A 23172-nucleotide genomic window follows, 5' to 3' on the forward strand; every position below is an offset into this window, starting at 1 on the left:
CACCTTCAAGGTCTGAGCTAGGATTTAGGAGTCCAAAACCGGAACGATCCGAGTACTCACTCCTCACGTTATTAGTCCAGCTGAGGCCTGAGAGACCTGAGAAGCAGACAGAGAATGAAAAAAGGCAAAGCAAGGAGAGAGAGGAGGAAGAAAGGAGACTGGCTCACGGACCAAAATGATGTGCGAAAAAGCAGCGAGGGGAAAAACGTCAGCGAAACTGATGGTGATGTGGTGACGGTGATCGCCCAGATCAATGAGCGGCGTTTCTGCTGTGGCGGTGACAAAAGCTCAGCACTGCCCCAAAAAAGCAAGCAGAGGGGGAAGATTCGGGAGCAAAGGAAGAAAAAATTAGAATGGAAACGAGAAGCGGTGAAAGGGAAGGGGAAAAGAAAAAAAGACACAAATCAAATTTTACAAACAGACAAATGTATTTCAAGTTTCTGTTAAATCATCCATGATTTATGATCTCCTCCACCGCCCCTTCCCCCTCCCTGTCCCCCTCCTGCGCTACCGCTACTTTCCGCTTCGATGTGATTGGCCGCCGGGGACGTCAGGTTTTTGGTGCATCGGCGTGACAGCCCTCGTGCTTGTGGGTAGACGAGAGAGAAGAGTGCGAAGCTGTCGCTGGGCTGCAGACGGGCAGAAATGATCACAGAGCTGCTGCTGTCAGAGACGAGGGACAGAAAATCTGCCCTTATTCAGCTCTTCTTCCTCTTCTGTGTGTGACGCAGTGACAGGAGGAAGAGGAGAGAGGACAAGGACATGAGACGACAGGGACAGGCAGCGAGGAAACGGGAGTGGAAGGAGGATGAAAAGGAGACAAGAAGACGACAAATGACGAGGGGTGACAAGGAAAGGAGGAGTGAGATTATGACACAAGGAAACAAATGCATCAGACAAGAAGGACAGGGAGGAAGAAGACAGGATGAGCAGAGAAGCAAAGAGAGGAGAATAAACAGCAAGGGGAGACATAAGAGTAGGAAACACTGAGAGGAGAAAAGGAGAGGTAACCAGGGATGAGGAAAGAAGACGAGGAAGAAAGATATAAAAGGCAAGGAAAGAGGAAGTGGGGACAAGAAAAAAGGAAAGATGAGAAGTGCAAAATAGAGGAAACAAAAGAAGGGCAAGATCAAATGAGGAATGAGGGAGAGAAATCTAAAAGAAAAGGATGGAAAGGAGATAAGAAAGGGAAGGAAGGGAGAAAGGCATGAGGGAGAATAAGGACAAGAAGGGAAAGGAAGGAAAGGATAAGGAAACATGGGAATGAGGCCGATGGAATAACAGGTTATAACAGATTGAGAAAAGATGGAGGAAAAGGAAAGCAGAGAGAAGAATGGGAATGGAAGGAGGAAGCAGAGGAAGAAATGAGTGGGAATGAGGAAATGAAAAATGAAGAAGATGCGAAGGGGAGATGAGGAAAGAGGAGAAGAAATCATGAGGGCGATAACGGAGGGATGGATAAGGATAGGAACGACTGGAAGAAGAAAAAAGGATGAAAGGAAACGTAATGAAGAGAGTAGAACAGTGGAAAAAGAAAAGGAGACGAGGAAAGGAGCGTGACGTAGGAATTAAAGATAAGGTGTAGCAGAAGCGAGTTTTCCTCTGACCACAGCTCTGTATTAGCCGGGGCTCCGGGGTGTTCCTGAGAAAACATTTACGTTTCTGACCTGCTCTCGCTTTAAACACCTCGCCTTCAGCAGCAGCCTCTGCAGCTCCTCTGTGTGCCAAATAAATAAACCAAGTGGAAAAACAACCGTCCCCCGGCCCCCTCTGCTGCCACCGCTAATGAACGGCTCTGCACATGAGTGGGCTACAGATTTTCCCTCCCATTACACCTCTATGAGCCACACACGGCCCGAAACGGTCCGTCCGTCCAAATGTTCGGCCGGCCGAAAGACAAACAAGTTACGTTCAGGAAGATTGACGATGGAGACGGTTTACCGCACCGGGTGTGTGAAGAGAGATTTGATGCATGTGCCAAGAACGCCGTCGCGACTCTTGTTTACCTGATGGATGGGTACTCGGTGCGTACTTGAGTAGCAGCAAACTTAAAGGACTTCTGGTGTTTTCTAGAATTATCTCAACGTTTGTTGTGCATAATCTGGCAGCAAGAAGACGCTTGAGATAAATCTGCTTTCTCTGTTAATTTATGACTTCTTTAAACACCTAACTACGGTTGCCCTGGGAGATCAAATGCAGTGTAACGGAAGAAAACACCAGCAAATGGAAAAATCAGTTTAGGCCAATAAAAGGCTGGTATTGTCTGTAACCTTGTTGGAACAGGGCGTGCAAAGGGGGAAGAATCCAATTCGACAACAGCTTAAGTTCAGCAATAAAAGAAAACTGTTTGTGGTGACAAGGTGCTGCCTGGAGCCCCGGGGAGGGGGGGGGCCACAGGTATGTCTGAGGCGCTCTCGGGAACAAAAGGACGAGCAGAGACAGACGCACCGCCCAGGCTCCGGAGGGGATTTTTAAAAGCGTACCGCCTCCTCTACGCAGCACAGCAGCTTCTCCGTCAAACTGAAGAATGCTACGCAGCAGCCGTTACCACAAGAAAACCAAAACAGTGAAGCAAAAGAGGAAATCTAGTCACGAAGAGATCAAATATGTTGCATCGCTTCCTGACGCTCTGAATCTAAAAGCATTCGTCTGCCCGGAGCAACATCACCCCTGATGGAGACGCGGGCATCGTGTGAAGTTTACCCACCTACAGCAAAAACAGAAGCAGCGTGGGGAGGAAAACTTTACTCCCGTTCACCTTCATAACTTTACCTCCACACAGCAGATCCTTCAGACTACCTAAAAGTGCAGAAATGGACACTTCATCTTCAAACTGCTCTTTCAACTGTCTTGTTCTTTTTAATTTTCAAGAGAATAAGCCTTATTTTACAACTGCAGCTTATGGGGAATCGGTTCCATCTGTCTGAATACTATTAACACTCATCACATTAACATGTAAGCCAATATAATAAAATATAGACTTTAATAGATTTAACTGTGATTTAAGCATCGATTCACTTTTTAAAAGGCGTAATCGCAGCTACAGAGAGCTGCTAAGCTGGTTAGGTCTGTTTTATTTTCTTTAATGTGCAAAAATTCCATATTTGCCAAATACTCTCGAACTTATAATGTGGCTTTGAAGTCGTGTAAATTGCACAGTGTCTGGCCAAAAAAAACCCCAAAAAAACACTACTTGGGGGCAGGGCATTGTGGGTGGGAGCCCACCATTGGATTAGGGGTCTGACTCAGTAATATGTGAGGTATCCTGCACCACATGACCAGGTTTGCGTTCCCTGATGGCATGGGCTTATCCAAGATGATTCGTCAGCCTCAGATTGTGAAAAAGAGTGGTTCAGGGAAAATGAGACATCATTTCCACACATGGATCGGACCCCACAGAGTCCAAACCTGAACCCCACTGAGAATCTTTGGGATGTGCCTGGGAAGGCTTTACGCAGCGGTCTGACAAAAAAAGTAACAAAAAAGTAACAAAAAAGTAACAAAAAAAGTAACAAAAAAGTAACAAAAAAAGTCAGCAGCCCAGAAATAAATGTGACATTGCATAAGCTTACTGCAATGATGCCACAGTGAACGTGTGCCAGAGCTAACGGTGGCCAATGAAGTATCAATGTGTGACCTTCTTTTGGACCAGTGGTGAATAAGCTTGAGATAAACCATAGTTACATGCTTCAGTTCTTCTTTGTTACTGTTACTGAATCATATCTGTACATAATCGCTTCTGCTGGGGAAGCAGTAACAGGATGTAAAGTCAGCTTTATGAGCACGTGAACGGGCGTCATCATCGGCTGCGTGTAGGGGGGATAAACGGCTGGCCACACTTTGTCCGTGGTGGCCGAGGCCTTGCTGAGGTTAGCCCTTTTTCATCCTGATACCAAATATAGTATCGTGCACGTCCACCAATAAAAGCCTCGTGCTGCTACTGCTGCTAAATACCTGGCTGCAGCAAAAAAAGACAAACAAGCTGGAGCCACTGATGTCAGCAGGTATGGAGCTGCTACTGCAGGAGTTTCCTGACATTTTCCTAAAGAATGAGTGAAAGCAGCAGCAGTGAGAGATTTTTTTGGTAAGAAGCAGAGCTGAACCTCTGGTTCTGTTCATTTGTCATAAGGCAGACTTCGCTCCAGGTCACCGATCTTGAGGGAAAAGAAGCGTCTGTCGAGTCGTGACAGAAAGAGCGATCGCGACTTCAGTTTACAGACAACAAAGTTCAAATTTAGCTCCTACGTTCGCCGCCTTTTTTTGTAGATTTCTGCAGATTTGAAACACATTTTCATTTAATTTAAAGTAGAGCAGAAGCCAAAAGGAGCGAGGCAGCCACAGAGATCTTTGTCCATCAACAGGAAGGTAAAACATTAACATTCCTGTGAGGTGGTTTCTAATTCCAGCTCCTAGCTTCAGTGAGTAAACTCGCTCCCGCCTCCCCCAGTTGTGTATTCTTCACTCTTCACCGCCTCCCTTCTCTTTACATTAACTCGTTTACACGAGGCTTCATTTGGCCGCATGGTTGCATGTACAGTAGAGGCTGACATTTCTATGTATTTTACATCTGCTGACACGGACGAGCCGCGCTGTTATCCCAGCGTTTCCATTACAAGCGAGGCTCTACGGTTAATTTAGCCGCATGCGATAAGAGAACGTGTTTGTGCATAATATTAACAGCACGTTCGATGACATTATCTCAGCCGCGCGTTCGCTCCGGCCTGCGTAATAGAAAAATTACAGTACATTATTTGACCATTTGCTTTCAGGCTGTGTGGTTATAAAATCATGAATTTTTAAAAAGCAATAAGGGAAATGAGGTGCAAAGAAAAAGGGAGTTAATAATCAGACCGGTACAAGACGGCACCGGAGCTGAATACTAATCCTCACGGCCTCTTCGTCCACGAGCGCCCAGATGGCATCGCATGTCAACTGGAGGTCAGCCATGTTGGCCGCATGTGAACGGCTGTTACTGCTAATATGAGGCCTTGTTAAAGACGCTGGCCTGCAAAGTCTATAAAGACATCAGGGCTCGTGTGGAGGAGCTGCTTTGAGTTAATGACGGATATCTCGTGGAAAAATCATTAATCAAAACCAGCGCTGACACATGAGGATGATTGACGGTGACCCGCTGCCTGCCTGAGAGACACCAGCTGGATGCGTTTTTATTTTCGTTGTCAGTATTTACTTAAAGAGGATCGCAGCCAAGGATGGGTCGAGGCTGTTACGCTCAGCAGGTCAGGGGCGCCTGCAGGACCAGATAAGAGCGAGTGGAGCTTCGCGGCGAAAGGGCCGTGCTTGAGGGTTCATCGGCCAACTTTAACCTCCCGTTTGCACAGACGCGCTCAGGAGGAGGCGACGTGTTTTACACCGAGCTGCTGATTTACTCGACGATTTCTCTCTTTGCACTGCGCTGGTGCACGGCGACATAGCGGATGGGAATTTGTGGCAGATTCAGAATCAGCTGCGAAAGGCGTGCTAGCGTACGCTGCATTTTTATTTATTCAAGATGCCTGGATCAGCTCAGAAGCCTCTTTCTGTGTAAAAACTGTGATTAACTGTGATTAAACTGGAGGTTTAATTTGCCAACAAACGTCGTGGTTAAGTAGTTTGGAATTGTACAAAGCCGTCACAGCACTTTAATAATGAAACGCTGCAGGAGTCCATAAAAAAATTGTAAGGTTTACTTTTTAGTCTTTGTGCAACCAGGAACTCACAAAAAATCTACTTTATCTGTATTTTCTACAGATAACTCCTGAATGTGTGCACTGTAAATCGTCCCAGTTCTGCTCTTTCTGTCACACGGACATCCTGAATATCGGCTTCTCATGCCTCCTTTTCTTATCAAACTTGCCTGTTAAGAATATTTGAGGGAACCAAGACAAGTCTCAAGTTCGTCTTGCGGACAGGAAGGTCACGGTTGTGTTTGTGGTAAGAAAGAAGTGTTAGAGAGTTTTTTAAAGCAAATAAAAGCCCGGTTTTGTAATTCAAGCGCAACTGGAGCTAAAACAGAATAATTCAGCTGTTTATCAAGGTTGAAAGCAACAGCAAACAAAAAGGTTCGAACAAATTATCAACTGGGAAAATAATGTGCAGCTTAATTAATTGAAAATGACAAATCCTGCTCTCGCTTCAAAGTTAAGAAAAGTTTAACTCGTTACCCGACCACGTCTCGCCGCCGGTCATTGATAAAAGTGGCTGATATTCAACCCCACTTCCTTTAGTGTCAGTGGTAATTAAAATGACAGGTGGTTAATGGGTCACATGACCAGTAGAACCACAGGCAGTATATAGGATGGACCGAATGCTCAGGTGTGATAGGTGAAGCCAACATAAAGACCTGCATTCTTCTAACAGCCAGCAGGGGGAGACTCACGTGACTCGTCTTTGATAGGAGACTATGGGACAGCAGCCGTGTGATCTCAGAAAACTTTCAGATCATTAAATCATCATTTCAGGTTTAGTTAAATAAACATGAAGGCTGTTTTAATAATTTTGTAAATTATGGTCGTTATTAGAGTCAGAAAGGAGGATTATGTAGGGGGTGTTCATTGGCTACTGAGTTGGCACATCTGGTTTTAAAATGCCAAGATTGACAGCGGTGAAAACAGGACTTCTTACTGATGTGTGTCTCTTTTATATACCGTCTATGGATAGAAGCTAACGAGAAAGTTCAAATTTTAAGTTGAATTTTTAGACGTTGAAATGCAAACTTTTAGAGAACTTGACATTAGTTCAAAAGTTTTTACTGAAACTGTCCTTATACCCCGTTTTATATTCAGATAATCCATCCATCCATCTTCCTCCGCTTTATCCGAGGCCGGGTCGCGGGGGCAGCAGCCTAAGCAAAGAGGCCCAGACCTCCCTCTCCCCAGCCACCTCCTCCAGCTTATCCGGGGGAACACCAAGGCGTTCCCAGGCCAGCCGAGAGATATAATCTCTCCAGCGTGTCCTGGGTCTGCCCCGGGGCCTCCTCCTGGTGGGACATGCCTGGAACACCTCACCCAGGAGGCGCCCAGGAGGCATCCTTGTCAGATGCCCGAACCACCTCAGCTGGCTCCTTTCGATGTGGAGCAGCAGCGGCTTTACTCTGAGCCCCTCCCGGATGGCCGAACTTCTCACCCTATCTCTGAGGGAGAGGCCAGCCGCCCTTCGGAGGAAGCTCATTTCTGCCGCTTGTATCCGCGATCTCGTTCTTTCGGTCACTGCCCACAGCTCGTGGCCATAGGTGAGGGTAGGGACGTAGATCGACCAGTAAATTGAGAGCTTCATTCAGATCAATGATTGGAAATGATTTGTCTGACGTTCACTAGCAGGACACCGCAAAGACTCCTCTTCCTGTCACATATCTTTAATGTCTGCTTGCCCCACACACCCCTCCATCACAGCCCCGCCCATCCAATTCTGGTTCCTTCCCCTCTGTAAAGTCAAGTCCTCACACTGTCTTGAATTCGCTGAGGTTTGGTTTCTGACCTGACCCCTCCTTCAGTAGCAGAACAACCACATCTGCCTTCAGCAAACGATTCCCTCACCACCTATTCAAAGTCACGGTCGCTTCTACCAGTTTTACAACTGCTACAGTTTTCAAAATGTGCAAAACGCTCAATCACTGCTTCCAGGGGAAGGTGGCTTTCTTTGGGGATCTGTTGCCCCTGATCCTCAGTGAGGTCTTCCCCTGTTGTCTCGCTGCTTCTCGCTCAGCTCATCTTCATTATCTGTTTGGGTTGCGGTCCTTGCTTCCATTCTTCCCATTGATTCGTCTTTGTTTTAACATCACTGCTAAGGGTGCTACTTTAACTCTGCTTACTGCAGACGCTAAACTGAAACCTGCACACCATCTTCAGCTGACCTTGTGTTCTGCGCTTGGTGTCTTGCAAAATAATCATAGCATCCTGGCTTTCAAAAGAGGCAAGTAAGCTAGCGTTACGGACTGGCCTAGCAGCTGGAATGTGAACCCTTCAGGTTTTTCAGCGCCTGCTGCAGCCCTGCCTGCTGACCTTGAGGTGTAAATGATGGGATAGAAAAAGAGCAGCATGTGGTCATTACTGGATGAACAGACTGAGAGATGAGGAGGATTCAGTGAGAGAAAACATGGCTGGATCAGGGTGAAATATCATCTCTGTGACTCTGAGATATGAAGTCTTTCCGTGGCATTACTGAAGCTTATTTCACACAACGGAGGCAGAGGATGTATCGGAATAGATCTATCATAATAAAGCTAGTTTAGTCAGTCACAAGCACCGAGACCTTCCTCAGGAAATCAAAACATTGACGTACTCGCACGACAAAAACTTGACCTCTAAGCAAGCTAGGTTAGATCAAACTCAAAACACACATCAAGAACTGGTAAAAAAACCAAGGTTTCTGTAGATATTCTCCCCCACTGGTTTGTGTTTGATCTCGTGTCGTCTGCCGGTCGGGCCTATACAGTTTTCATCTCGCAGAAGTCACTGAGGAAGGGAGCGGGACTTCCTTTGGAGTGACAGCGGAGAGGAGAGGCAGACGAAGCATCAGAGGTGGACTTTTTAGAAGTGGAATACCTGCTGCTGACCCTGGACTTTGGGGATCTCCTCTTTTTGCCTGCGGGTTTTGGGCCTCTCCAGGCTGCCTTGCTGGAGGTGTTTGAGCCGGGCGGCGACGGTGGGTCCCTTCGTCGGGCCGGGAGAGTTACTGCTGTACTGTGGGAGCCAAGAGAGAGAGAGCACCGTCATTTTAATTTAACTTGCCAACACAACACATGCTGAAAGTGTACTTATTTTTTTGGCCATGTAGATTATATTTGTTGTTTTTGAATAGGTTCATTAATTGGTCTTTTTTTCTGCACAAGCTGACATCCCAACATCACAGCATTGTTCCACCAGTGCAGCTATCATTAAGTTTTCAGTGTCTTTTACCTCACTAGATCACCATGGCAACAGATGCTGAACATATCTTATGGATATTTAAGATATGCGAGTCCTAAAATCTGATTGGAATCTCAAATACTTGTACGATCAGAACCATTCACTCCACAATGCTACTACAGTTTATAGTGATGCTGTATGCAGCCACCAGCCACTTTATTAGACACACCTGTTAGCTTACCGATTTAAGCACATGGACGTGTTCAAGAACGACAAGGAAATTAGATTTAAGGGACTTTTAATGTAACATGACTGTTTGTACCGGCTGGGCTGTTCTGAGTATTTCAGAAACTGGTGATCTGCTGAGATTTTCCCTAAAAACCATCTCTAGTGTTTACGGAGACTGGTCAGAAAAGAGAAGCTATGTGGTGAGAAGCAGTTCTGTGGGAGAAAATGCCTTTTTTCATGTCAGAGGTCAGCAGGCACCAAACTGCTTTAAGACGATAGCAGTAAGCTAATAGCTACTCAGCTAACCACCAAAGTATGCAGAGGAGCATCTTTGAGCACACAAATATTGAACCTTGAAGCAGCCTGGGCACAGCAGCAGACGACCAGACGCCTCTACTGTCAGCTAACGTCTTGAGACTGAGGCTACGTTTCATATTTTGGCTGCTCTCTGCCCAGTCTGGAGGCCATTGCAAACTCTCGGTACCTCAGCAGAGCTGGCAATATCATTAAGGACTACTCTCACCCCAGTAATCAACTGTTTGAACTGTTACCGTCAGGCCGACGGTACAGGTCACATAAAACCAGGACAAACAGATTCAGGGATAGCTTCTTTCCCAGAGCTATCACCGTAGTAAATAAGCACAAAACAATTAAACCTGCTTAACTATACTTGCCATTGTCACTATATTATGCTGCTATTCATACTATCATTACATTATGCTGCTATCCTGTATATATCGTACTTATTATTGTCTGAGTACTTCGGTTGTTTTATTGTACTTTTTATATTTTACATTTATATTTATTATCGCATTTTGCACCAAGGGAGTGGCACTCCAATTTCGTTGTACTTTGTACAATGACAATAAAGGCTATTCTATTCTATTCTATTCTATTCTATATTTTCTTACTGAAATTGGGCAAAAGAAGATTTAGAAAAATGTTTCCTGGTCTGAGGCGACTTCTGCTGTAACAATCAGATGGTTGAGTGACAATTTGATGTAAACAACATAAAAACATGGATCCATCCAGCTGCACATCAACAAACTGGTTCCTGGAGCATGAAAACGAGCTCACTGAACTCAAATGACCTCCACTGTCACCAGATTTTAATCCAGTCTTTGGTGAAACGAGAGATTGACAACTTTGTGATGTTATCACATAAACATGGAACAAACTGCACACTAGAACAATGTCTTCATACACTTTTAAGATCTGTTTACCAGACTTTTGTAAAAAAAAATACTTCAGATCAGTTGTTTTCTGTGCCCGGCTGCATCAGCTGATACATCTACACACCTCATACAGAGCTTCCTGTTTAAGCTCCTTTAGCCTTGCATCCTTACGTCTTCATTAACATTACATCTGCTGTCACTGATGTTCGCTCTTTTCCGTGCATGTGCAGTGAAGGGTGGTGACATCTTTTGAATAAAATGATCCTGACTGACCTTAAATTGTTAAAAAGTGACAAAAAAAATCTTCACTGATAACTGGATTTACATCTATCACAGTGCTGCGCTGTGACGACTGATTGCATAATGTCTACACGTCTGTAGAGAGCAGCTGCACAGAGAGGATCTGGGTGCCGGTGTTCACCATTCTTGAGTTTTAACCTTTTTTGCGTCTCTCTGGACCAAATTTCAGTAAAAATATTCTACCACAGGAAAGCACAGATTTAATGACCAGTATTAGAAAGAGACTATTTATTTCTGCTGACTTTAATCACTGCTGGCAGGAACTTTAAAGACGCCACGCTGCTCGAAACGCCTTCAGCGAACAAAAGCGGGATCTGAATTTAAAGCACCTGCGTGTGAGAAAATAGATTCTTTCCGAGAAACGTTTCTGTCTGCAGCTCTGAACCTGAAATCCCCTCCTTCGCCCTCCCTCCTCGTCTCGCCGTCCCTTTATTTTGACAGCTACCTGCTTAGTGGCGTTGTGCGATAATTCCAACAAAAACAAGACCTCTTTTCTCGGCTCAACGTGCCAGCGGAGCTGTCATAAAGAGCACTCTGAACTAAATGCGTGATCTGCTTCGATCCGTGCTGACTCACTGCACATCGCATCACGCCGTCAGCTACAAGGAGCTGCTGCGGCGGTTACGGAGACTTAATGCACGTTTTATAAACAAGCGTCACAATATGCAAGACTGAAAGTCAGCAGAGGAGAGGACACATTAACAGGGTTAGAAAGAGAAGAAAAGTTCAGCCACCTTAAATTTATATTCAGCCTTCTGCCTACAACTGGATTTTTAAATATGAATGTTTTCATTTTGAAGACACACCACCAGAAAATCCTGTTATTTCTTTTAATCTTTGATATATTTCAGCGTCTGTTGATCCCACATAGGAGTAAAAAATAAAATAAACTAAATAGGATGTTTTAAATTTAGCATACACTTTAATTAGCTTACAGAAAAGTGATTAAGCATCACCAAACAAACTGAAACGATCTGATTCACATACAGTCCTGTTGACATGGCAACTTTAATAGATTTTAACACTTTATCTAGTTTTCTGTTAAAACAGGTCATCGTTACTCCCCCAGCAGAAAACAGCAGATTAATGCCATCAGTCACGGCTCGCAGTGCTGCGTGCACAGTGACAGAAAACACCGTGACGCTGCAGTCACATGACATCCTTCACCGTTGTTTGCACGACTTGCACGAGCGAAACAAATATAAGGAAGTCTCGCTCCTCAGACACAAAATGCAAAATGTAAAGAAGACCTTTGCACGGTGCCCACGGTGCCCTCTCTCTTCCTCGCTCCTGTAAAGCCAGTTATTGTATTTAAATTGAATTATAATCAGTAAATAAATTCAGTCGCTGCTAGCGCGCTGAGATGAATCACCAGATTTTCCTCGCCGTGTGTTTTTCCCCTCTAACAGAAACCTCGCAGTATAAGGCCGATGACATGAAAGCATCTGAAAGGATCTGAATGTATAAATGGTGGGAAATGCTGGTGTGTTTTTAAACCAAGGTCAGGAAACCACCAGATTAAACTGCTGTCTACAATTGAGTCTGCTGGCTTTTTACAGCTGTGTTTCTGCTGCTTATTTCAGTGTGACCCTGAAAAAGGCGTTGACTCTTTGTATTAGTCGCTACAAAAGCTTCAGCAGTAGTAGGAAATACAAAGAAAGGAGGAATGAGCAGAAACAGAAGCAGAGCCCACAGGTGTGGCGGAGACAGAAGGCAACTGGAGGTTTTTAATTTACCTTTCTGCCCATGACGCAGGGAGAGGTGGGGGCGGCCTTTGCTGGGCTGCTGTACCCTTTATTACAATCTTTTACGGGCATTCTCTGAAATATCTTTGTAGTTTTATGAAAGACACGTTATCACACCGAGACAACATGAATAACAGAAATCTGCAACACAAATCAGACGAATAACTTCTCACTTAAAAATCCAGACTAATGTACCTCCAGCTCGGCAATAATCTTCTCTTCGTCGTCTTCATCGTGCACGGCCGAGGCTGCGATCACGGGAGGGGTCGAGGCAGGTCGGGGGGCATCGGACGGGGTCCGCCTCAGTTTCACGAGGGTTTTTGGCAGGTCACCATCTTCTTCCATCTACAAAAGGACAAAATAAAGACAACATTTCTAAGGACTGACCTGCCACGGCAAACATGTCAAATTCAATTTCATTTAATTTAGTTAAATTCCATTTTATTTATATAAATAAATATAGCACCGAATTGCAGTTTGTCAAGGTAAAAACTAGGGATGCACCGATACCGATACTGGTATCGGGTATCGGGGCCGATACTGTAAAATGTGTGTGTACTCATACTCGTAAAAGTTAACCGATACCATGAACCGATACCAACTTATTTCATTAATCAGAGGGTGGCTTGTCATTTCTGTTGTAGTTTTTTAGATTGGCCACTAGGGGGACATCCCGCGCTAAACAGGCACAGGCGAGTGAGACTGGCAGCTCCAGATAAAAAAGAGAAACTGGAGGCTGCTGTAGCTAGGCTAAACAAAATGTCAGCAGTGTGGACCGCAATAACTGCAATAATTTAAAAGTTTATTTCATTCTCAAACCTAATTTGTATTTATTTTATTCCAAACAGAAGTGTTTATTTATTATTCTGAAAGCTCGAGACAGTGCCAATAGTTCAGTGATATTTTGTAAAATTACAATGTGGAGACTCTGCAATAATTTAACAGAAGTGCTTATTTTTCATTTGAAATTTTTTTGTGGTCATTTTTATTAAGATTTTATTTTTTATCGACAGGGAATATAATAAAACCTGTCTTCCAATTCATTGTATTTGTGTGTGTGGTAGAAGTATCGGTTTTTGTACTCTGTATCGGCAAGTACTCAGATCCAAGTATCGGTATCGTATCGGTTTGAAAAAATTGGTATCGTTGCATCGCTAGAAAAAACCCTACAATGAAAACAAAAGAAAACCCCAACAATCATATGACCCCCTTTGAGCAGAGCTTTGGCGACAGTGGGAAGGAAAAACTCCTTTTTAACAGGAAGAGACCTCTGGCAGAACCAGGCTCAGGGAGGGGGCGGGGCCATCTGGCACACCCAGTTTGGGATGTGGAGAAGAAGACAAGACAATGATGGAGATCCACTGTATGTGACAGAATATAACAGAACCACTATGGAGAGCACCAGAAATGACTGGCTTGCTCAAAAAGGGAGCTACGTTTCTTTGTGCTGCCACATGTATCACTGTAGAGACGCAGATTTAAGTCCACTTCTGACAGGCTTTAGTTATGCCGGGCTCACACTGTGCGATTTTTGGCCCATTATGAGCCGATTTTTGAGTCGTGCGACCGTTTTGGCGATCGGCCCGATTTTGGCCTTCATCGTGCATCGTGTAGTATACGTGGGGTAACGAGAAGCGATTAACACCTCACGACCAGCTCCCGATCATCAATCGCTTGGTCGCGAGGGTGTCACCGCAGTTTCTCACACTGCGCACGCGCAAACACAAATATCAGCGAAAAAGACGGTGCAGCACGGCAGTGCAGCGTGTGATCTGGACAGTGATGGAGGCACTTGTAGAACTTTGGAAAGCTCATCCGAGCCTTTTCGATGTGGCCTCACAAAACAGAACAATACAAATACAAAACCCGAGTGCTCACACTGTGAGCACTCGGGTTTGTGTGAGACCTGCATCGTGTGAGACCTGCATCGTGACCTACGAACTTCTAACCCCTGCGAGTCAATCGTACAGTTTGAGCAGGAGCTGAATCGCGCGACTGAAAAAATCGCAGTGTGAGCCCAGCATTATGAAAGCATGACAGGATGAAACAGCTCTGGTTAGTGGGGGTAGTTTGTATAAAGAAAATAGAGGCGTTTATTTCTAATAGATTTGAGAAAAGGCAGACATTTACGGCATCTACTTAAAAGAAAAATAGAAAAGTTCCCACCAAAACAATCCATATGCATTAACAACACTGTGGCAAATACAGAAACTTGATCTATAGAGTGAGCTGAAAGAGGCAGCATGCTGCTGTGAGCCTGCAGCAAAGTCTGCAGAGATCTGCCAAAATCTGTGTGTGGTAAAAACCTGTCGACGTAGCAGCATGGCAATAATCCTGAAAGTGCTGTTAAAGCTGTTAAAGCATGGTTAACTCGCACTAATCTGATGAAACCTGCATTACTCAAAGATCGCTTGGGTAAGTAAAGTGGAAGACACTTTTTGTTCATGACTCAAACATGTTAGTTAGAAGATATGACTATAAGCACATGTGTGTCCATGTTAGCCCTGTGATGGACTGGTGACCGGTCCGAGGAGAACCTCGCCTCTCACCCCTCGACAGCTGGGATAGACTTCAGCCACCACTTTTCCACCTTATTGGAAAAGTGGCTCAGGAAATAGATGGATGTATTCAAACATGATCAAGTGATCGGTTCTGTGGTTGTTATCTAAAAAACTGAAACTGTGGCCCAACAATGAAGGTATGACTCATGTGTGGTTGTGGATACTGAATCCTCACCTTCAGGTTCTTGGAGGTGACGATGACTTCTCCAGTACGGTTTGTGGTGAGGCCGTGAGCGGAGGGGAAGCTTCGGCGAGGTGGAGGCGGAGGAGGAGACTTGGAGGGCTTTTCTGTTCGATACTTGGCCACGTTGAGGTCCACTTTAAAAATAAACAGATTTTTAGTATTTTAACTTTCATTTTGTATAAATAACAACGGTTGCCTCAAGGTGCTTTATATTGTAAGGTAATATCCCTCCCCTCACCCCAGCTGGTTGGGGGTGAGGAGAGGAAGACGGCACAAAAGCTCAGATTTAAATCTGAAACACAAACTGACCCGAGCCTCGATGCGAACCAGCCCCCTCCATGCTGTTCAGCTTCTGGGCAGCCAGCTGCACCTTTCCAGGCTGCTGGTCCCCGCTGGGTGTGGTGTTTGTAGTGGTGGAGGTCGTGGCTGTGGTCCCAGCGGTCCCAGCTGCAGAGGTAGCTGCGGCGGACGTTATTGGGATGGTGATCTGGGGCTTCGGGGGCACCGCCGGCTTGTTTATGTGCCTGGCAGCGAAGTCAAGGTCGGGGATGGCTTTCATCAGCTCTGCCTGAGTCTCTTCCAGCAAGCGATTGATGTCCTGGGCGCTGAACTGGGTCAAGCTGGCACGCTTCTCCTCCCAGTCCCGCTCGGCCGCCTGATATAAATACAGATATAGACAAATGATATGCCCTAACATGCAAACTACGAAGAGGCAGAGCTGGAAACAGATAACCGAGGCAGAGAGAAGCAGTTTGTTTTCTAACGCTGCGTGGACAATTGGAATTATAAACAAACTGCTGGCGTGTGAACACGGTCTCATGGAGGGATTTAAGTACCTTCAGATGCAATTTCAAATGTAAATGGATATTTGCCATCTGGCCCATCCTGACAACGTGCACATTAAGATTGTTCACACCAGTAAGATGAAGAAAAACAGTCGTAATGAGCAGCTCGTTACCAGTCGCACTTCGGCGGACACAGACTTATCAGGAGGACGCCGGCTCGGCAGCTCATCGAGGACTCGGTTTCTAAAGGTCATCGTAGGCTGGATGTCCTGCTCGGGGCCCGAGGTGTCCGCGTCGCCGGCAGACACGGGCATCCAGTTGGCCAGGCCGGCGCTGGTGCTGAGATCGGTGAGGCTGAGAGGAGGACTGTTCAGGATGTCGAGATCAGAGGTACGACTCAGGTCATCGGCTCGTTTCTGCGGTTGGCTGGAGAGGTCCTCGGGGCTCTTCCACACCCCCTCGGTGACTTGTCTTTTAACAAAGGGGACAACAGAATAACGGTAAGGTCCTACACTATGTCATCAGCTAACACGATGAAATCTTTTGTCATTGATTAACCAGCTTTTATTACGTTGACCTTAAACTCTGGTAACGAATCATAAATGATCCAAACTGCTGCTGATTGACTGCAAAAACTCAAATATCAAAACTTGAACTGTTGAACGCATAAAAAGGCAAAAATGGTGCCAGATTTAAGTTCGGCCTGACCATTTCTTTATGTTGTAAAACACTGCACCTGTAGAGGAACCTTCATTGTGTCGGACAGAAAGCCTTCAACGTGTCTCAGGATGTTCCAGCAGAACGAGGCCCTTATGGTCGGATCCTGTTTATGGCTCAAAGCTGTAAATGTTGAAGTAAATACGACCCTGCTCCTGGTTTTTCCACCTTTGGGTGAATTAAAATCAGCTCAGGCAAACTTATTAAACCCAAAGCACCAATTAAATGTTTTGACTGCCTTAAAATCAAGGATGGGTTTGACCCCACATGTGACCGGTGCAAACGAGAGCCTGCTTCCCTATTTCACATGTTCTGGGCATGTCCAAAACTGGGTAGCTTTTGGAAAAGCATATTTGAAACCATGTCCAACATATTTGGTGTTCCAATTGCACCCTGCCCGTTTATAGCTGTTTTTGGGGTGACGCCTTGTGATGCCAGTGTTTCCAAATCACACTTTGATCTTCTGGCCTTTTGCACTCTTTTGGCCCGTAGAATGATGTTATTGAAATGGAAAGAGCCACTTCCACCTGTATATGGGCGATGGGTTAAGGATGTCATGTACTATACTCAGCTGGAAAAGATCCGCTACGCTGTAAAAGGTTCGGTTCGGAGGTTTTATGACACATGGCAACCTTTTCTTACTTACTTTGAAAGATTAAGTCCGGATACTATCGCTTAATGTGCGTGTGAGTGGGGTTTTTTTTCCTTGCTGTTGTTCATTTATTTTATTATTTACTTTGTATCTGTAATTTTATTTTACTTTATCTCTTCTTTCCTCTCTGGCTGGGTTTTAGTTACACTGTTCTGGATGGGTGGGGGAGAGGGCGGGGCACGACTGTTTGTTACTATTGCCGTAATTGTTGTTGGAAGCAATTCTTTGTTCAATAAAAATGTTTTGACTGCTTTTTGACAATCGCGCAAGTAAAGGTCAAGAACAAAATGGTTATGAAAGTTTGTTTGCACATGAACCCGTTCAAACTTGGAGCTTTGATCAGGATGTCACATGATGTCACATCTACACAAAGCTTCAAATCAAACCAGGCGCTTTGTAAAGCGCTGACTCTGAATGGGTTCTTTTATTTTGAAATTAACTGGCTTCTCTGTGATACTTCTGTCTATGTCTTCCTGCCCTTCCCTCTGCTACTGAGAGCTACTCCTCAGATGCTTCAGAAACGTCTGCCAGACGTGCCGTCACCGTTCGGGGCGGGCGCCATTAGCTCCCGTGGTCACGTTGGAACTTGAATGCGACACGGCTGCGCCCGGCATCTGTTCATCTGTTCTGTGTGACAGTTTTATTTGTCTGTTTGTTTGTGTCTATAAATGTAACGATGTTTGCTGCCATCTTCAAGATGATATTTTCAGTCTGAATGACCTTTTTTTACCTAGTTAGATAAAGATTATTAAAACAAACATCACTGCAGATCACCACAGAGGGTACGTGATATATTACTCATCGCATGAACGATTGAATTACCGCATATGAGGAACTGAAGGAAGATGACACAGCTGAAATAATCGGCCATACTTGGTGTACCGGAGAGGAGTTTCTCACATATTTTAATCCTACTGATCTTACATTAAAGTCCTGCAGCTCCCCAAGAAAACCGGCATCAACATTTTTCTGAGATTTATAATCCCGTTTACAGGATTCAGACTTCTTAATCTGAAGTTCCCGAACGGCTGCTTGGACAGTTTTTAACTTTCAACTTTTGCTTTCAATTAAAAATAAACACAAAAACCTCGACATGTTATCATTTTGATATCAGCAGAAACGAGGCGTGCTGTCTGACGACCAGAACGTTTAACCATGAATCAGAAATACCAACAGTGGAAAGGAGAGACTGCGGCGCCCGTCGGCTCTGATGTTCTCGGTGTTCACAGGACTCACGGGGATTATTCAGCGTTTGGCAGCGCAGTCATGCATCAATTCTGATTTTACTTCCTTAAATGTTCATCTTAAACATATAATTGGGTATCCCATAAAAGCTGCAATCCACTGATTCCACATTACAACGAATCCTTTTTCCATCCTGGAACTTTGTTTTGGATAAAACACAAAATTAAATAAACAAATTGCAGAACTTTTATGTAGTCGTTAGCACAGCACAAGCCTTTGTTTCTATTAAATCTGTGTAGATGTTAATATATACCGATCAGGCAAAACATAATGACCATAATTGCCTCTAAAACGAGTGTAACCTCAATCTTGAGCACAGTTTGTGCAAGCTTAGTTAAATTCTGAGTAAAGGGGGAGTAGAGATTCTCGCGAACACACAGATGGACAGACGCTGCGGCGTGGCACGAGCTCATCGTTCTTTTTGCCTCATAGACTGTATATAAACGATGGGTGTAGTCACTCTCACTTGGTTTATAAAGTCGTACTTTTGACATCACAAGGTGACCATTTTTGCCTTTTGCCATCTCGATGTTTGAAACCAGATGTGGTGAACCAAAGATGGGCAGGACCAGAGATGGGCAGTAACGTGTTACTTGTAACGAGTTACTGTAATCCGATTACTTAATGAGTAAAGTAAGGGATTACTATTGCAAAAACGGTAATTAGATTACCGTTACTTTTCCGTAGGAACGCTGCGTTACTGCGTTACTAAAACCGTGATTTTTTTGCGAGAATGTCTCATGACAGTGACGTAAGCGAGTGCGACGTTCGTGACAACAGCTGTGTGCAGATCAACAATGGATCATATATCGAGTGCAGAGAGAGTATGAGCGTGCAGCGTTTAAAGCGTGGAAGTACTGACCTTACTTTGAGTTTGATTCCATAAAAAGTGACAAAAACATTAGTGTCCCTTGTGCGTGGGAAGAAAACTTCTTTTTACAGCGAAAAAAACCCCTAAACTTCCAAACAAGCACCGAGTAGCTACGACGTAATGGGAAACTCACAGAGAAACTCGCGGATTCTTCCACTGACCGCGGCACACCTGCACCAGGGTAAACCTCCGCCTACCCCACTCCTGCTTTACAGGTGAAAATAGAGCAACAGGACCGCTAGTCTTTGACTTTATTTATTTTCTGCTGTGTTTTACTTGCATCTATTTGAAAGACTGAGTGTAAACACAAAAAATATTTTATTTTATGGGCTGGAATGTGCAGAAAATAAGTTTAAATGTTAAACAAATTTCTTCCAGTCAGAGAATGTTGCAGATAATTACATTTTTGCTTTATGCATAAAGTTAAAAGATTAAAACTAATAAAACAAGTTTTAAAAAGAGACTTTTCCATTTGATTACATTTTGTATGATGATTATGCAGAAAAAGTAGAATTGGGCTGAAAGATCTATCACTTTATCACCTATTCAGGTTGTAAATCGTGTTTTTAAAAAGTAACCAAGTAACTAAGTAATTAATTACTTTTGAAAATAAGTAATCAGTAAAGTAACGGGATTACTTTTTTGGGGGAAGTAATTAGTAATTAGTTACTGATTACTTTTTTCAAGTAACTTGACCAACACTGGTCAGGACACCACCCGCTCATATTGCAGCAACATTAAACATTCAGTCTAATGCATTAAATTCATCCACCCAGGTGGGGCTGCCAGCTGCTCTACTGTAACTTGCTGAAGTGTCTGAGGGGGAACTTCCAGGAGTGACGATGGTGCGTCCCGGCACACGGCAAATGAAAACTCTGAGCATTTTGCTTTAACCAGACTTGCATCCCTGTGCTGCATCCAAAAAATGAAAATCAAGTGAAATCAAGATGCTGTTTTTAGACGATGGAGCCGATCCAGAACACATCACAGGCGGAGAAGCATAAGGACACTTCTACTGAGAGATCTCAAATGAGCAGCTGTGATGGAAAGAATTGAGAGGTGAACGGGAAAATGAAGTACGATTTTTGATTTATCCAGGCTCGTTCCTAAAACCTCCATCACATGTTGTGTATATATTGTAGTTTAATATCCTTATTTAAGTCTTTTTATAATCTGTAAATAAAGAAAATAAATTTTTTTATAATCAAATGATAAAAAAATATTTAAATAATTGATTGGTCCTGATGAGACTGACGTCAGCTGTATTATCTAAACCAAATTATTAAAAAATGATGACTGTGTGGTTTGATGTAAATCTTGCAGAGCTGACCTGCTTTAATAACTGAGCGAGGGTTCACTTCACGTTTAATTCGAGTACCTGCGCAGCGTGCTGAGAGCATCCGTCATGGTGTTGCAGCGCTTCAGCAGGGCATCCAGACGATGAGGCTCCTCTTTCAGGAACTTCACAGCCTCCACCTCCACCCTCAGCACCACGCGCATCTTACTCTGAAGGCTCGGGAACTGGTCTGCGCAGGGCGGGGAGGAAAGAGGCATCAGTGAAAACAGAAAGCTGTGTGTCAGAGAGATGTTGAAATGTTGATGTGAGAAGAAATAGAGCCGGAGAGCAGGGACGGCGGGAGGAGGCGGATTACAGGGAAGGGGACATAAAGGGAAGACGGGATGCTGTTTCTGTCTCCCAGGATTTTCCTGTCATATCCAGATGATTCCTATGAGGAGGGCTCAGCGGGGGTCAGCTAAACGGGAAGTAAGGACATGTTAGCTTGTTGTAACATCTGAGATATTGGATTTTAGCAGAAATGGCGGCGCCTCAGGGGCGTGTCCTGGGCCATGTCTTCTTATCTATACATAAACTTTTTTAACATGTACAGATATTGCTCTGTAGTATTTATATGTCCTGTTTGGGTGTGTGTTGGTAACAAGCTGTATACGCCTCAGATTCAGACTCTTCTTCTTTTGTTTTTCATAATAAAAGAAATGCAGAAAAGACAAAGTCGTTCTCCACCCATGAGCGGTTAGAAGAATGGATGGATGTTGGTTGAAGTGTTAGATATGTTAGCTTTGTGTTATCCATTGTTCTGTTTTTCTTGCCTACTGATTATGTTTTGTTCTCTCACTTCTTGTTTCTTTTCCTTTGATCCCTCTTATTTTCCATTTTATTTTGAAGGTTAGTTCCTCATGTGGTTTTCTATAATTTTGCTTCCCTCCTCTGTTCTTTTCCTGCCCTTGTTTTTAAAAAAATATTATTTCATTTATTGGTTTTTGTTTTTCCACAGTAAACATAAACACAAAGAACAAACAAGAGGCTGTGAGGCACATGGGAAATTGAAGACGATGCGACTGCTACAACAGTCACTTTAAAGAAATATGACCAAAAACAAGTTAAATAAATAAGCTCCACGTCTTACTAGATGAGAGTAAAGATCTTTGCTTCCTGCTAAATCAAAGTTAAAATCCTGCCCCTTGTATAATCAGGACCCATCTCCTCTTTAAGGCCTCATAGTACCGCATCATCCTATTAAAGAGCTAGTTGATGTTCCTAGAGTATTTAAAAGTAGAATGGGAGGCAGAGCCTTCAGTTTTCAGGCCCCTCTTCTGTGGAACCAGCTTCCAGTTTAGATTCAGGAGACAGACACTATCTCTACTTTCAAGATTAGGCTTCAAACTTTCTGTTTTGTTAAAACATATAGTTAGGGCTGGACCAGGTGACCCTGAATCCTCCCTTAGTTATGCTGCAATAGACGTAGGCTGCTGGGGGATTCCCATGATGCACTGAGTGTTTCTCTTCAGTCATTCCCCCCTCATTATGTGTCTTTACACCTCTCTGCATTTAACCATTAGTTATCATTAATCTCTGGCTCTCTTCCACAGCACGTCTTTGTCATGCTTTCCTCCTCTCAGCCCGATCAGTCGTGGCAGATCGCCCCTCATCGTTTTCTCTGTATCACTGTAGGATCTTTACTTTACGATACAAAGCACCTTGAGGCAACTGTTGTGATTTGGTGCTACAGAAATAAAACTTAAATGAATTAAAACTTGCAACTAGTGAGTGATTCCAAGCGATTTCCATCTTTTATAAATGTTGTCACTGTTGTCTGATTTAGAGTTTTCTCTCTATTACTGGCCGATCGTTAGCTCACGATAAACAGCGCATTGAGGCTGTTATTGTGATTTAAAGCTGTATAAATAAAACTGAATTGAAATCAAATTGAACTGCTTCTGAGACATATTATGGTATTACTGAAGAAACCAACCCTGAGTATCTGGTTTGCACATAAGTAATTCTTCCATTTGAATGATAAATAAAATCTCCTCAGTGTGCAAAGGTGGGAGAAGAGGTAGACGTCCAAGTTAAGCTTGTATTAAGGTCTGATTGGGTTCACCTGCCCCTTATCTTGCTTCTCTGCTTAGTGTGCATTTAGTATGCGTCTTCCCTGTTGTTGGATTTTATTTTCCTTTTCAGTAACTTCCTGTTTATGGTCTAACCTGCAACACTTTCTATTACTTTTTAAGAAATAATTCCTTATTTTCAGTCCCTTTTCTTTTGCTGTCTTGTCCTACAAAGAACTTTTAAAACCAACTAATTAATATCCAAGAATAATAGGAGATTGTACTGTGTTCTCACCTATGCGGCAAGGAAGAAAGAGTAGTGTTGGATCTAGTGCCATTGGAATATCTTACATGTATACTGCACTCAAAAACAGATCAATTCTTTAAGGTGTGGGAACCATACTTGAACTATGTGGAACCTGATGTTTCTAATATTATGTTACAAGGATTCTCTTGAGTGTTCAAACTGCAGTCCCCCTTTCTGGACTTCTTTGAAAGGCCCACAACTACTGTTACTG

At 43.9% G+C, this 23172-nt stretch overlaps 1 protein-coding gene across 8 annotated transcripts in view; it reads right to left on the reverse strand.

Moving 5' to 3' along the window:
• Window positions 1-44: 44 nt before the first annotated feature.
• Window positions 45-23172, reverse strand: part of srcin1b (SRC kinase signaling inhibitor 1b) — a 176440-nt gene continuing 153312 nt past the window's right edge. For 6 of the 8 annotated variants that reach the window (XM_085169913.1, XM_085169914.1, XM_085169911.1 and 3 more), the window contains 7 exons: window positions 20685-20832; window positions 15995-16292; window positions 15346-15691; window positions 15028-15170; window positions 12487-12636; window positions 12283-12375; window positions 3070-8678 (listed from right to left, as the gene is read on the reverse strand). In XM_085169913.1, the coding sequence (XP_085026039.1) occupies window positions 8526-8678; window positions 12283-12375; window positions 12487-12636; window positions 15028-15170; window positions 15346-15691; window positions 15995-16292; window positions 20685-20832 (1331 nt within the window). In that variant the 3' untranslated portion in view covers window positions 3070-8525. Of the gene's footprint in view, window positions 295-3069; window positions 8679-12282; window positions 12376-12486; window positions 12637-15027; window positions 15171-15345; window positions 15692-15994; window positions 16293-20684; window positions 20833-23172 lie in introns of those variants that run through there. The other 2 variants (XM_085169910.1, XM_085169912.1) reach the window with 2 other exon arrangements.

This window comes from Neolamprologus multifasciatus, chromosome 8 (genome assembly GCF_963576455.1).
Source record: "Neolamprologus multifasciatus chromosome 8, fNeoMul1.2, whole genome shotgun sequence".
NCBI classification, from domain to species: Eukaryota; Metazoa; Chordata; class Actinopteri; order Cichliformes; family Cichlidae; genus Neolamprologus; species Neolamprologus multifasciatus.